Genomic DNA, 14,219 nt, shown 5'->3' on the forward strand with positions numbered 1-14,219 from the left:
CAGTTCTATGCATACCAGCCCAATTTGTGCATGTATCTCCTGGTTTGGACAAGTGACATGTTAATGCATTGTACACCGTGATACCGTGATACTGCGACCTGCAATGCAAAAATTATTGCGGGTTACTATTTTTTACTAAACCATACAGAATGTCAAAAATTTGCATAACTATGCCCCTTTTATTTAGCACGGCCACTAATATGCCATATTCCCACAATAAATCTAGCAATTTGATGAATCTAGGCCTAAGTTGGATAGTTGGACAAGTAGCACTCTAGACTTATCCGGCTATCTAACTTAGCTGAATAAGTAATGTTTTAAGACTTCCTTAGCTCAGTAGTGACTTTGCTGCTACTGAGCTGGATAAATCAGAACTTAGCCGGATATCTCGGAACTTAACCAAATAAGTGTAAAAATGCCACTACTAGGGGCAGATTGGCCTATCGGGGGATCGGGCTTCCCCCGGTGGGCCGGTCTAGCTGGTCACATGGTCTCGACTGCGTGGCTCTTCCTCAGCCCAGCCTCAGCGCTGCCCAGCCAGCCCCTGCTGGAGACCAAGCCGGCAGGGGCCGAAGAAATACAAATCGAGGCTGGCGGAGGCCAAAGAAAAGAAGACCAGCCAGCGCGGGCCGAAGAAATGAAGATGGGAAGCTCCCAGCCAGTCCCCGCCGGAGAATTAAAATCGAGGCCGGCGGCGGCGGAGGCCGAAGAAAAGAAGATGGGCGCCTCCCAGCCAGCCTCAAGTGGGGGCTGGCTGGGAGGCGCCCATCTTCTTTTCTTCGGCCGCCGCCGGCCTTGATTTTAATTTTTTCGGCCCCCGCCAGAGACAGCCGGCCCCAAAGGCCGGCGGGGGTCGAAGAATTTAAAATCGAGGCCGGTGGGGGCCGAAGAAGTGAACACCGGTGCTGCTAACCGCCGCCAGAGACCAGCTATTCAGCTGGGGGCCTTAGATTGGAAGGGTGCTTCTGTGTGTGTGTGTTGTGTGTGGATGTGTGATGTGTGAGAAAGGAATGGTGTGTGTGTGTGTGTTATGTATGTGAGAAAGGAATCTGCCAGTTTAAAAAAAAAATGAAATGTGATAATACATATACCTCAACTTTTGTGCTGGTAGCGCAACTTTTGAAAAGTTGGATGAAAGATGAAATTACTGAATTTTAAGCATCCCTCTTCTCGAAAATACAATTTAGCAAAGTGGCTAGAGACAAATACTAAAGCAAAACAAAATTAAAATATTTAAAATGTTCATCTCAGCAAAATCACAAATTTAAGATACTGATGCCAGGTGGGGTTTTTTTTTTTTTTGAAGCATAATTTAAGCATGAAGACTAGAATAGTTCCAATCTGAAACGGTTTTGCTATTTTTTTTTAAGCCTTTAGAAAATGTATATTTTTAAATGACTGAGACTGGAATCTTCCCATTTAAAAGGGAAGGTGACTAAGGATGTCTTTCGGTTCCATATCTCCCACATGAATAATCATATGACTGATAGTTTGAAGAAAGACACTTGCTTTATTGCCTGAAAGTGTAAAACAAGAGAAGCTGTACGGTGTGGGTGGCTGTCCCTTGGGAGGACAGAACCTGAAGGAAGGGTGTCATTTCGCCTTCTGATAGGAATGTGGTTTTCTTATTTAACGGTTGGGATCATCACTTTCACTTTTAGTAAAAGTGAAAAATGCTGCAAGTCTGAAAGCAAGGTGCTTCTGTGAGAGTGTAATGTGTATGTGAGAAAGGGAGGGTGCTTCTGTATGTGTGTGGTGTATATGTGAGTCAGGGAGGGTGCTTGTGTGTGTGCAAGAGAGATGGAGCATGTTTTTGGCTGGCTTGTGGCTGTGAGAGAGGGCATGTGTGTGATTGAGCCTGTTTGCAAGTGAGATAGAACATGTGTGATTGAGAGCTAGTGTGTAAGTGAAATAGAGAGAGCATGTATGTGATTGAAATCCTGTGTGTAAGAGGGAGCGAGAGCATTGTGTGATTGAGAGAGACTGGCCAGAGAGGTGACATGTGTATGTGTGAGACTGATCAGGGAGATGACTGGTATGTGTGTGTGTGAGAGAGAGATAGACAGGTTGGGGAGATGATTGGTATGTGAGAGACAGAAACTGGTCTTGAGGGGATGACTGGTGTGTGTGTGAGAGAGAGAGAGAGAGAGAGAGAGAGAGAGAGAGAGAGAGAGAGAGAGAGAGAGAAGAGACTGGTTGTGGTCCCTAAGGAAGAGGACTGTGAGGACATCTTCAGCAGCTACTGCTGCTTCTAGTGTGGCCTGCAAGGGAAAGGAGTAGGAGAACTGCTGGAGAGGGTAAAGTAAAGGTGGCTTTTTAAGTTCATTTTTCTTGATTGACTACCATTTTAATTATTGGGTAGTATGTGATGTGTCTGCTGTTTGAAACATTTTATTGGTGTTTGGTAAAGGTTTCAAAATTTACTTGAGTCTTTAATTATTGGATATTCTATTCATCAGCTGTTTTGAAATAATTTTATTAGTATGATTTTATAATTATGATTCATGATTTATATATCTTGATTTTATTGATTGTTTCATGAGGAATGGTGACATTTTTGTTTTTCCATTGTTTCACTGTATAGAGTCTGGCGTGATACGTTTTACAGTTTAGTTTTTGTCTGCACATTTCTATTTATACTTTATGTGGCTTTATTCTGTATTTGGTGAGAGTTTGTGTTCTGCATGCAAAGACTGAGATGAAGCATTCTTTTAGCATGTGGTTTCTCTGTAGGGATCTGTAGTAGCTTGGCCTGTTCTGTTTTCCTAATAGGAGTTGTATTGATATTTTAGATTCTGGTGTAATATTTGCGGTATACTTTTTCATAGGTGGGGTTGTTATTCTTTGAGTTTTGGCAAATAGTACTCTGTTCATACGGGAGGACCATGCCGAAATATAGGGGTGTGTACATATATATGTAAAATATATGTAAATTATATTGTATATGTAATTGGGTACCCATGGGCCAGTATGGAGAAAAATCCCCCGAGCCACTATTTTCCCACAATCTGCCCCTGCCACTACTTGCTATATTTGCCAGCTCAGGGCCTGCCCCCATGAGCCAGCTCACTCACCCAGCGCCACCTCCCTGCCAACATAGTTCTTCCATGTATTCAAAGCACTGCCACCATCACTGTCTTGGTCTTGCTCTACGCGCGTGCCAGCATATGAAGGTCCCGCAGCGGGAACAGTGTTCCCAGGTACCTATTGATGACATTACATGGCTGGTTATTTAAATCATGGCCAAGCACCACTGCTTTGCCTCAACAATGGGTTGACTACCTACCGGATAGTGTGAGCTGTTGCGTACTTTGCCTCTCCAGCCTTGATTTCTTCTCTCTAGCCTTGTCTTCATTTCTCCAACCTTGCCCAGCCTGCTTTCATCTCTTCAGCCTTTTCCAGCCTACCTTCATCTCTTCAGCCTTCCCAGCCTTCCTTTCTATCTTCAGCCTATCCAGTCTGCCTTCATCTCTTCAGCCACCTAGTCTGCCTTCATCTCTTCAGCCGCCTAGTCTGCCTTCATCTCTTCAGCCGTCTAGTCTGCCTTCATCTCTTCAGCCGCCTAGTCTGCCTTCATCTCTTCAGCCTTCCCAGCCAGCCTATCCAGTCTGCCTTCATCTCTTCAGCCGCCTAGTCTGCCTTCATCTCTTCAGCCTTACCAGCCTGCCTCTGTCTCTCCAGCATCATCCTAGCAAACACATTTCTACTCTCAGAGAGATTACTGGTATTTGACCTTAGCCTGGACTCTCGATATCCTTGCCTGCTGCTTGCCACTGAACCCTGCCCGGACTCTTGATATCCCTGCCTACCACCTATCACAGACCTTAGCCCAGACTCTTGATATCCTTGCCTGCCACCCTCCTCCGACTGACCCCAGATCTACTCTTCTGCCTAGGCCCCAGACACTGCCACCCAAGACCTGCCGACCCCAGAACACAAAGGCTCAGTTCACTCTGCATCTTTTGTCACCACTTGGTTATGGTACACTGATGATATATTTCTTGTATGGAATGGCACTGTCATCCATTTTTTTATGTTCCTAGACTGCCTTAACTTGTGTAATAGACATCGTTTTTCTGCAGTCATTCATCCGTGTTAAATATCCTTTTTGGATATTCTGGTATCTCTGAAAGATAGCATTTTCCCCACCACAATCTTTAGAAAGCCCACAGATAAGAACATACTTTTGTCATATAAGAGCTGTCACCCTCATCCTCTTGGCAACAACATACTTGTTGGCCAGTTTTTTCACTTGCGCTGACTCTGCTCTTCTCGGAATGAATTTTTGATTCAAGCTCATGGTATGTTCAATAACTTTCTTCAATCCATCAGGATCATCAAAAGGGCTTTCAAATGCACTCTGGGCCGGATTTTCAAAAGGTTACGTACGCCAGGCCTATTTTAAAAGGGCCCGGTGATGCGCGTAAAGCCCCGGGACACGTGTAAGTCCTGGGGCTTACAAAAATGGCCGGGAAGTCTGGGGGTGGGGCAAGGCGTGGTCAGACTCCCGGCAACGCGGCCATATTTGCCATGGTGCCGGGGATCGCGCTCCTGCAGTCGGCCGGCGTGCGCAACTTACTTCAACCCCAGGGCTGAAGTAAGTTTGGAGATAAAAAAAAGAAAAAAGGTAGGGGGAAAGGGCGGGGGAAGTAGGGGATGGGAAGGTGGGGTGAGGGGGTAGGGAATGGGGGAAGGCTGTGCGGCTCGGCACGTGCAAGGTGTAAAAAATTGTGCACCCCCTTGCATGCGCTGACCCTGGATTTTATAACTTGCGCGCAAGTTATAAAATTGGGTGCACATGTGCACGTGCCGGGTAGCGCGGGCACATGTACGCCCATGCGCAAACTTTTAAAATCTACTCCTCTATATGTAAACCGCAATTTGTTGTTCTGTAGAACTTCACCGGGAGATGATAATGATATAATCACCTGTGTCTTACCCTATTCTGCAGCCAGTCATTATATTTGCTAAATAATTCACCGTCACTGGTCCTGCTTAGGCCCACACTTTGGGGTAGATTTTAAAAGGTTGTGTGCGGGTGTACATGTGCGCGCGCTACCCGGAGCACACACATGCACACCAGGGTCAGTGCACGCAAGGGGGTGCACTCTGAAATCGGAGCGGCTTCGGAGGGAACTTTCCTACCTCCCCCGCCCTTTCTCCCTACCTTTTCTTTTTTTTGTCTCCAAACTTACTTCAGCCCTGGGGCTGAAGTAAGTTGTGCGCGCCGGCCAACTGCCGGCGCACGATACCTGGCACAGCAGCAAATATAGCCGCTGTGCCGGGAGCCTGACCCCGCCCCATCCACGAACAGCCCCCTTCCCACCCTTTTTTGTAAGCCCTGGGACTTACACATGTCCCGGGGCTTTATGCATATCATCGGGCCCTTTTAAAACAGGCCCGGCGCACACAAGGCCATTTACACAAGTAACCTTTTGAAAATCCAGCCCTTTATCTTTCAGAAATGTCTGCTTTTCACTTTTTGTTGTGGCCTCAGTTTATGAGATCTTTTGGTCTTTTCAGATTTTCACACAGCTGCTGTACCCTCTCCTACCCATTTGGGCCATATACCGTGCTGTTTATGCCAGGCGTGTGCATTATGCCTGACACTTTCAGTTTTTACTCATCTCACATTGGGAAACCTTTCCACTACATTTTTCCTCCAATTGTTATTATTATTATTATTATTATTATTGTAGAGTTTTATATACTGTTGTTCGGTATTGCCATCACAACAGTTTACAATTTCAATATTTTGTTAACATGGTTAGCAATTTTTCATAGCACGTACATTCTAATGCTACATTTTTAAAAAGGTAACAAAGGTCTAATTCTAGTACAACAAATAGTAGGAAATAGTTTTTGTTCCACTAAAGGGGTGGTCTATGTCATCCGATCTCCATGCACTCACCTATATGTTTGTAAAACCTCTAATTGTAGTAGTGCCCACATTTATGAACATTGCTCGTGTATCTGTCTTGAATGTGAAAATGCTCCCCTAATGAAACAGGCAGGATACACAACATTCTTTAAAGACCTCTGTTTTTGTGTTATTGAGGTCTGCTCTCCATCCTTTCATGGTGGTGATTTTGCGTGGGTCATTCTTCAGCATGAACAGAGGCGAATTCATACTGTGAACACAGTTTCTCTTCACGGACTCAGTTCAACTATTGATTGGTCTGTCTTTCTATAATTGCATTCTAATTTATTACTGATTATAATTTGTTTTCTATTTTCTTTAATTTTCTTCTCTGTGTTTATTATTAATTACTGTGTATATTATTAATTACTTTTCTATTTTGGTAACATTCTAGAGATTGAATAACATTTTACTTCTATCCTGCTGGAATTCTCACACTTAATTGTTTACCATTCCTTCTTTACTTTGAGGTTTCAAAAATAACATCTACTCACATATATGCCATTTCACTCAGGTAACTACTCATTTTTAGATGTAACTTTTGAAAATTCACCTTAAAGTATTATAGTCAGACCTTTTTGTGGTAAATTTTTCTATATTACATTCAAAAGTGAAGGATATTTGCTATAAGCAAAAGAAAACAATAAGGGCTGCAGTTGATCTAGACAGTTTTATGTTGGTTGGTTAGTTGGTTAAAAAAAAGCAAAATGAATATTATAGGATTTGACTGAATTTTGGAATAATACCTTAAATACAATATATGATGAGGTGGTACCTCTGAAGGAAATTGAAGTTATTGTGATAAAGAAAAAGTTCCCATGGTTTAGAATGTATGTAGTTAAATTAAGACAGCAAGGGAGGAGAGCTCTTGAGAGAAAGTAGAGGAAAAATAGAAAGGGGATATGAAAGATCTGTATCAAAGCTGATTGGCAAATTATAAATGGCATGTATATGAAGCAAGGAAAGCTTATTATTCAAGGCAAATAGGGGTTTCATTGAATAATTCCAAATAATTATTTAACATAGTGAAAACAATTTTAAAAAGCCCTGTAGATTAGTCTATGAAATGTCTAAAAGTGAAACTTTACCTCAGTTATTTTATTAAGGTTGATGACTTACACATGTTATTTAAAAAAGAAATATCTCAAGAAGACAACAGAAAGGTGTTAAAGGTGCCTGAAAAATGGTCTAGTTCTCATTGCTTACACTGACAAAATTAAAAAATCTAATTTCACAGTTAGGGTCTAACCCTTGTTTTCTAGAATCATGTCCATTTGGGATTATTCAAAAACTAAAGGAGGGCATGTATAAATTATTAGTGTCTACAGGGAATGCCTCATTGCAAGAGGATTGTTACCTAGTCACTTAAAAATGGCTGTAATATGACCTACAAAAAGGTACATTCTCTTCAGTCTACTGAGAAAAAATATAGACCTATATCAAATTTGTCCATGCTCCCTAAAGTGAGAGAAATATATCTTAACTCAACCAAATGCCTTTTTGGAGGAACAAGTAGTACTTGATTCAGAATAATATGGGGTCAAGAAAGATTTCAGGACTGAAATGCTTTCCTTCTTTGATAAATTGCAGCAAAGCATTGACAGAAAGGAAATTATGCTGTTAGTGCAGGGTATGCCATGGACTTATAAATTATTCTATTCTAAGGGATAGATTTTGAAAGGTGCGTGCATGCATGCCGGATTTTGTAATCCGCACGCGCAAGGGGGGGGGGGGAAACACTAATGCTAACTTCCCATTGTGATGCAACCCAGCCTTCCCTAGTTCCCTCCCAGTCCGCAACCAATTAAGGAGCGGACTCGGAGGGAACTTCCCTACCCCCTGCCCCCTACCCTAACCTCCCTTCCCCTTCCCCTTTCCTCCCCAACCCCTAAACCCATTTTTTTTTTGTTACCTTTGAGCAACTTACTTCAGTTCCCGAGCTGAAGTAAGTTGTGCGTGCCAGCTGGTGTGCGAGGCTCCGGGACAGCGAACATGCCCCCCCGGCCCGCCCCTTCCAAGAGGCCCAAGCACTTGAGCGTGTAGTGGCCTTTACGCGGGTAGCCGAGCCTCTTGGAAGATTTGCCCGGTGCGCGCAAGGCCTGGCCATGTGTGTAAAGGCCGGAATTTACGCTTGCCGGGCATTTAAAATCTGCCCATAATTATTGTATTTGGGTTAATGCAAGAAACTGTCTAATAAGCTGAGCATACCAGTTTTTCACCACCACACAGCAGCCCATGCACACATTGAGCAAGTCCCTTTCACAAATCTGAGAGGCCAGAATTGAAGCCATCTGCGTCAGAATGCAGTGGGCCTCAGGGGTCATGGCCCAACCAAAATCTGCCCTTCCCGCAGAATCACTGTGGGAGATCCAGGGCCATATCGGGGTGGGCAGCAACTGTTCAGCGGCAGGAGGAAGGAGAAAGCAGCGGACTGTTGACCGTGTCCTCCAGCAATTCATCTCTAGTACCGTCTTGCTGCTTTGAGTCGCAGGGGCGTACTCTATAGCCATACAGTTCAAAGCAGCAGTCCAGCTGGGCAGCAGAGGAGGAGATGGTGGCGGCCCAGTGCACCGGCACTTATCAACTCTGCTCCTCTTGCCACCGATCAGCGTAAAATGGAAGAAAGAAAATCATGGAGAAGGGAGAAAAAGGAAAAGAGTGAGGGGGAGTGGGACAGGGAAAGAAACAAGAAGTTGGCGGGGAGGGACGGAGAGGAGAGAGAGAGAGAGAAGGAGAGAACAGGGGAATGGAGGGGAGGGAGGGCTTGGAAATGAGACCAGTGGGGGGCAAGAGGGAAGGGCTGGGGGGTGAAATTTGGCTGACTTGCCCCCACTCCAACTAAAAAGGCATTTTGCTACCTCTTGCCGAAGCACTGTTTATACACAGACAATTTCTGCTCCCAACTGAAAATGGCTCAGCGCAAGCCTTGGGCTTTAAAACTGCTATTCCTTAAGTACATCCTGTACTGCAGAACCAGATTTCTTGTACAGGAATAGTGTAAACAAACTAAAAATGTTTATGTTAATTTATTTTAGTAACAGATGTGCACCAAGTAAATTTATGTCTAAGAAATCAGTCTCTTGGGAATTTTATATACAACAGTGGTTTTTGTTTTGTAATTATTTTACCTTTCCACAATATTGAGGAGGTTTACTATCTGGGTGGCCACTGTGTTCAGGAGACAACGGGCATGGTTTTCCCATAGCTGTACACCATATACCAAATATTTTCGGTAGGCAAATCTTTTACTTAGATGATATTTCTTATTGGCCTGCAAGGAATCCATTAGTTCTTCAATTTCCTCCTAAAGCAAATAAAATAAGCACAACAATTAGAAGTCTGGACCACTTATGCAATGTAAATCTTCAGATAACTTCAGAAACAATCACTTTTATTTTTTCACTAATTAAAGAGGAGGATGCAGAGATGACCTACAAACAGCAATTATCGTAAATAAATTGCCTTGATCTTTTTATAAAAGGTGCAAGACTTACTCTATTATCCAAACCATGTCTAAATCGAAAACTGGCTGGGTTTTTACATTTCCAGTTCTTTATTTAATACTTTTGAATTACATTAGGAAAACCCATTTTGTCCAGGTCAGCATCAGGAAGGGAAACTCAAGCTGAATGGAAGACAAGCCAAGAAGACTGTTGTCAGGGACAAAATGGATGCCCTTAGAACAAAGAAACAGCTTTCCACTAGATGAATCCAGCATCTCAAGGGCTAAGTCTAAGAGAGTGAGTGATCCAGGAAGGAAGAGAAAACCCTGGGAATTGTGTAACAACTTGGATTTAGCAGGCAAGTGATCTGGGCAACCTGCTGTATTTTGGAAAGTTTTTACTGAATCTTTGTCAGTGCAATTTATTTATTTACTTATAAAATTTATGGATCACTTTCTGGTTTTACAGTAAAATCTTCCAAAGCGATGTACAACAAAATGAAAAATAGAGATAGCACAAAAAACAAAATAAACCCCCTAATTATACAATAAAATAAATAAAAACATTGCCCCAAGAGAATAACGTATTACAACCATTAAGTTAAAATTTAAAAAACTCTTAAAATCCGTCCCATTTTGTTCTCTGATCCTCATTCTTTTTTATTTTAGGGAAGGGGGGGGGGGGTGTCCAGCAGTTTCCTTCTGCTGCTTTGGACTTCCAGTTCAATGAGAACAGCCTCTATTGGGCTACTGTGCCATGAACCTTCAGGTTTTGACATATTCGTTATGAAAGATTAGCATTAGTTTTCACAAATAGCATCGGAAAGCAATTGCTATTTATTATATTTACTGCATAGGAGCTTACTCTTATATATATATATTTTTAAAGATAGCCACAAATACTTTTCCCTCTTATTTTATTGCTCCTTCCAATGTATTTAGCCCAGCCATTGTACCAAAAGTCCTTGGCTAGGAGCCAAAGAGTGAGGCTCCCTCTGGATTATAGTAACAGAGACCCTGAGTCTGGCTGCTGGTATCACCATTGAGCGATGGCTGGCACTTCCAGCCTCTGTAGGATCAGCAGCCAGCCCAGTGAGTACTGTCCTGGCCTAGGAACTGAACCCAGGTCTTCCTCATAAAAGGGAACAGCACCACCAGTGAGATAACTCCCATTTCTAATTTTATTACAAACTTAATTTTAAATTTGTGGTTTAAAAAAGTTGAGAAACACACCAAAATTTCTAAAGTGAAAATAACAGATTTACAGAACTGTTCTGATACTAACTAAAATAAGGTATCACTGGATTTCTTACAGATTTAGCTACATAGAAACAGTGTTAAGGACTCTTTACATTAGCAAGGATTAATTATTGTATGTCATTACCTGAATTTTTGAGTAGTCTTGCATTAAAACTCTGGCTGCTTCTAAGCTTATGCTTCCTGTAAATACAACTTCTTTTATCTGCTTAAAGAAACTGTTGTGGAGCTCGGCTCTTTGAGAAATAGCCAACTCTCTATAAGTCTTTGCAAATTCCTCCTCTTCTCTAACCAGGAGCAACCTCTTCATCTGATTTTGCTCACATTCATGAAGTTTATCCAGGAGAACTCTATATTCTGTAACAGACTATATGGTGAAAAAATAATCAAACAGATTAGACGTTATGTATTTAAATTAGCAGTCCACAAAAATACTGTCAATATTCCATTACTATGGTAGCTGTGTTAACTCCACTTGAATTGATGGAAATAAAGATCATCAAACAAAAGAAATCTAAAGTGATACCTGTTGCGTTTGATGGCTCGCTAGGACAGCCCATGAGCTGTCACCCTTACCTTTGAGGTCGGCATGCACTGGCCGGCCACCACCACCCCCTCTCAAAGCAGACAGACTTCTGTCTCTTCCTGTGCCACTTAGGTGGGCTTCTTAAAGGAAGCTCGGCGGGAAAGTGCCCATGTCCCTTACTGATGACACCATCCTCTTCACCCTATAAAAGGGCAGCTCCCCCAATGCACTCTGCCTCAGCAACAGGTACTCCTATGTTCTGTAGAGGATGTAGCTTTCAGCCTGCTCCAGTCATTTTCTGCCCACCTTGTTCCTGCCTTTGTCTGCCCAGCCTGCTCCAACCCTATCCGATCCTCTTCCTCTCCCTTGGACAGCTATATGATTCTGACCCTTGCCTGGACTCTCAATACGCCTGATCACTGCCTGCCTCTGACCCTTGCCTGGACACTCAAAATGCCTGACTGCCACCTGCCTATGACCTTAGCCTGACCTTGGACCATGTCCCTTGAAACCCCATCATATCCACCATAAATTTTCATGAGTTATATCCGCACACATTTGCTCTGGGAATCACACTAATTTGTACATTTGAGATACACAGAAATTTAGCCCTGTTGGGTTTTTCATGGACTAGATTAGGGAATCAGTGCTCTAAATTTTGTTTATGTGATTTGTTTTAATTTGTCTTATTGTTTTGTTTCATATTTTTATTAATGTGAAAATGTAAACCACCTAGAAATCGTGCTAGATGGTCTATAAATTATTTAAACAAACAAAGTTGTTCATGAACAATATTATGTTGAACATACAGGTTTTGACAGATTCATTATGAAAGATTAATATTAGTTTTCACAAATAGCATCGGAAAGCAATTGCTATTTATTATATTTACTGTATAGGCGCTTACAGTTATTTTTTAAAGATCACCCTAAATACAAAAAAACTAAGACACTCATTGTTCTTCACAAAACCAACTGTGGTTTGAGAGACCAGTTTACTCCATGATAACTCAGTTGTTTTGAATTCTTTTCCCTCAGGCCTCACCAACTATGTTTACTAAAAGGGGTTAAAGTGAGCTTCAATGCATGATTTCAACATACTTTAATTACTACAGTATTCTTTAAACTGAGGCAAGTATCTCAATTTAATGAATACTGCAGTGGGTTGCTACCTGGGAACATTCAGACTTTAGCAGCAGTGGTAATGTCTGAGTGCTGCCAACGGTAATGTGCATTGCATGGCCCCCTCCCCCCATGATCCTTAAATGAGCTGAAAACTCTCAGGTCCTACCCTGGCATTCAAACAACTCCTACCTCACACCAAATCCCCTCCTGAACAAGATGCCCCTGTAGGATACAATTCCATACCTCCCCCAACCTATCTTGTATAGGTGGTCCCACCCCTTGCTCTCAACCTTGCCCCCTCCCAAAACTGCCAAATCCCCTGCTACTCCCTATTTACTCTAGTTTGTGAATCTGGGTTCATAATGGAGTACAAGAAATCCCTAGTCACTAGGGATGTGCATTCGGATTGACCGCATATGGAAAACGCAACTCAAATTTTTTTTTTAACTTAAAAAAAAGATGGGGCGTATACGAGCAGATTTCCGACATAAATGAACATAGATATGTCGGATACGGCGAATCGCCATGCGCGCGCTTTCTCGCCGCCATTACCTGCGACTCGAGCTCGGAGCCCCGGATTACCTGAAAATGGCGGCGCCCCTGCGGTAACCATGCCAACCTGTCTGACCCTGTCCTGTGAGTCTCAGTGACTCACAGGAAAGGGTGGGACAGGTCGGCATGGATACCGGAACGCAGCGAATCTGCGTTCACCTTTTCAGAGAAGCACTGAATGCAGCGAATCGCGCTGTCATTCCGTGCTTCTCTGAGGATTTCCTGACGAGCCAGCAGCACTATAAAAGCAGCAGCAGCACGAGGACTGACGGACATTTTCAGCGATTCAGTGGGGAGGTGGGATTGGGATCGTGCTGGGTGGGCTTAGGCAGGCTGAGGCAGAGAAGATAGCAGAACCCGATTTGATAGACAACACAGAACAGAACCAGATTTGATAGACAACACAGAACAGATTCTTTGTTAGGGAAAAAAAAAAAAGAACATTCTTATTGAGTGAGTCTGTACATTTTATCCTGGGCAGTGCCAGGCAGGGCTGGCAGTACTCTGCCTCATATTTGCTATTTTTAAACAGACTTAAAAGCATTCTCCTTGAGTGGTTCAGTGCTGGCTGGGCAGCAGTTCCAGGGCTGGGAGTACTCTGCCTCATATCTACTTTAGTTCTATGTGCACTGCAGTGCACACAGACAGACACATTCCGTGCATTGCCAGGCAGACAGTGAGGCAGTGGGCATTGTAAACAGAGTGAACATTGCCCTTCAGCGAGTCTGTTACATTTGCTATTTTTAAACAGACTTAAAAGCATTCTCCTTGAGTGGTTCAGTGCTGGGTGGGCACTGGGCAGCATTTCCAGGGCTGGGAGTACTCTGCCTCATATCTACTTTAGTTCTATGTGCACTGCAGTGCACACAGACAGACACATTCCGTGCATTGCCAGGCAGACAGTGAGGCAGTGGGCATTGTAAACAGAGTGAACATTGCCCTTCAGCGAGTCTGTTACATTTGCTATTTTTAAACAGACTTAAAAGCATTCTCCTTGAGTGGTTCAGTGCTGGGTGGGCACTGGGCAGCAGTTCCAGGGCTGGGAATACCCTGCCTCATATATACTTTAGTTCTATGTGCACTGCAGTGCACACAGACAGACACATTCCGTGCATTGCCAGGCAGACAGTGAGGCAGTGGGCATTGTAAACAGAGTGAACATTGCCCTTCAGCGAGTATGTTACATTTGCTATTTTTAAACAGACTTAAAAGCATTCTCCTTGAGTGGTTCAGTGCTGGGTGGGCACTGGGCAGCAGTTCCAGGGCTGGGAGTACCCTGCCTCATATCTACTTTAGTTCTATGTGCACTGCAGTGCACACAGACAGACACATTCCGTGCATTGCCAGGCAGACAGTGAGGCAGTGGGCATTGTAAACAGAGTGAACATTGCCCTTCAG

At 43.3% G+C, this 14,219-nt stretch overlaps 1 protein-coding gene across 3 annotated transcripts in view; it reads right to left on the minus strand.

The window, feature by feature from the left end:
* The window catches only part of EVC2 (EvC ciliary complex subunit 2), a 440,866-nt gene that overhangs the window by 201,148 nt on the left and 225,499 nt on the right, over positions 1–14,219 (minus strand). For all 3 annotated transcript variants that reach the window (XM_029591151.1, XM_029591159.1, XM_029591169.1), the window contains exons 10-11: positions 10,747–10,986; positions 9,049–9,224 (exon numbers count right to left, since the gene is read on the minus strand). In XM_029591151.1, coding sequence (XP_029447011.1) covers positions 9,049–9,224; positions 10,747–10,986 — 416 coding nt within the window. The remainder of the gene's footprint in view (positions 1–9,048; positions 9,225–10,746; positions 10,987–14,219) is intronic.

The sequence above is a fragment of the Rhinatrema bivittatum genome, chromosome 1, assembly GCF_901001135.1.
Source record: "Rhinatrema bivittatum chromosome 1, aRhiBiv1.1, whole genome shotgun sequence".
Taxonomy (NCBI): domain Eukaryota; kingdom Metazoa; phylum Chordata; class Amphibia; order Gymnophiona; family Rhinatrematidae; genus Rhinatrema; species Rhinatrema bivittatum.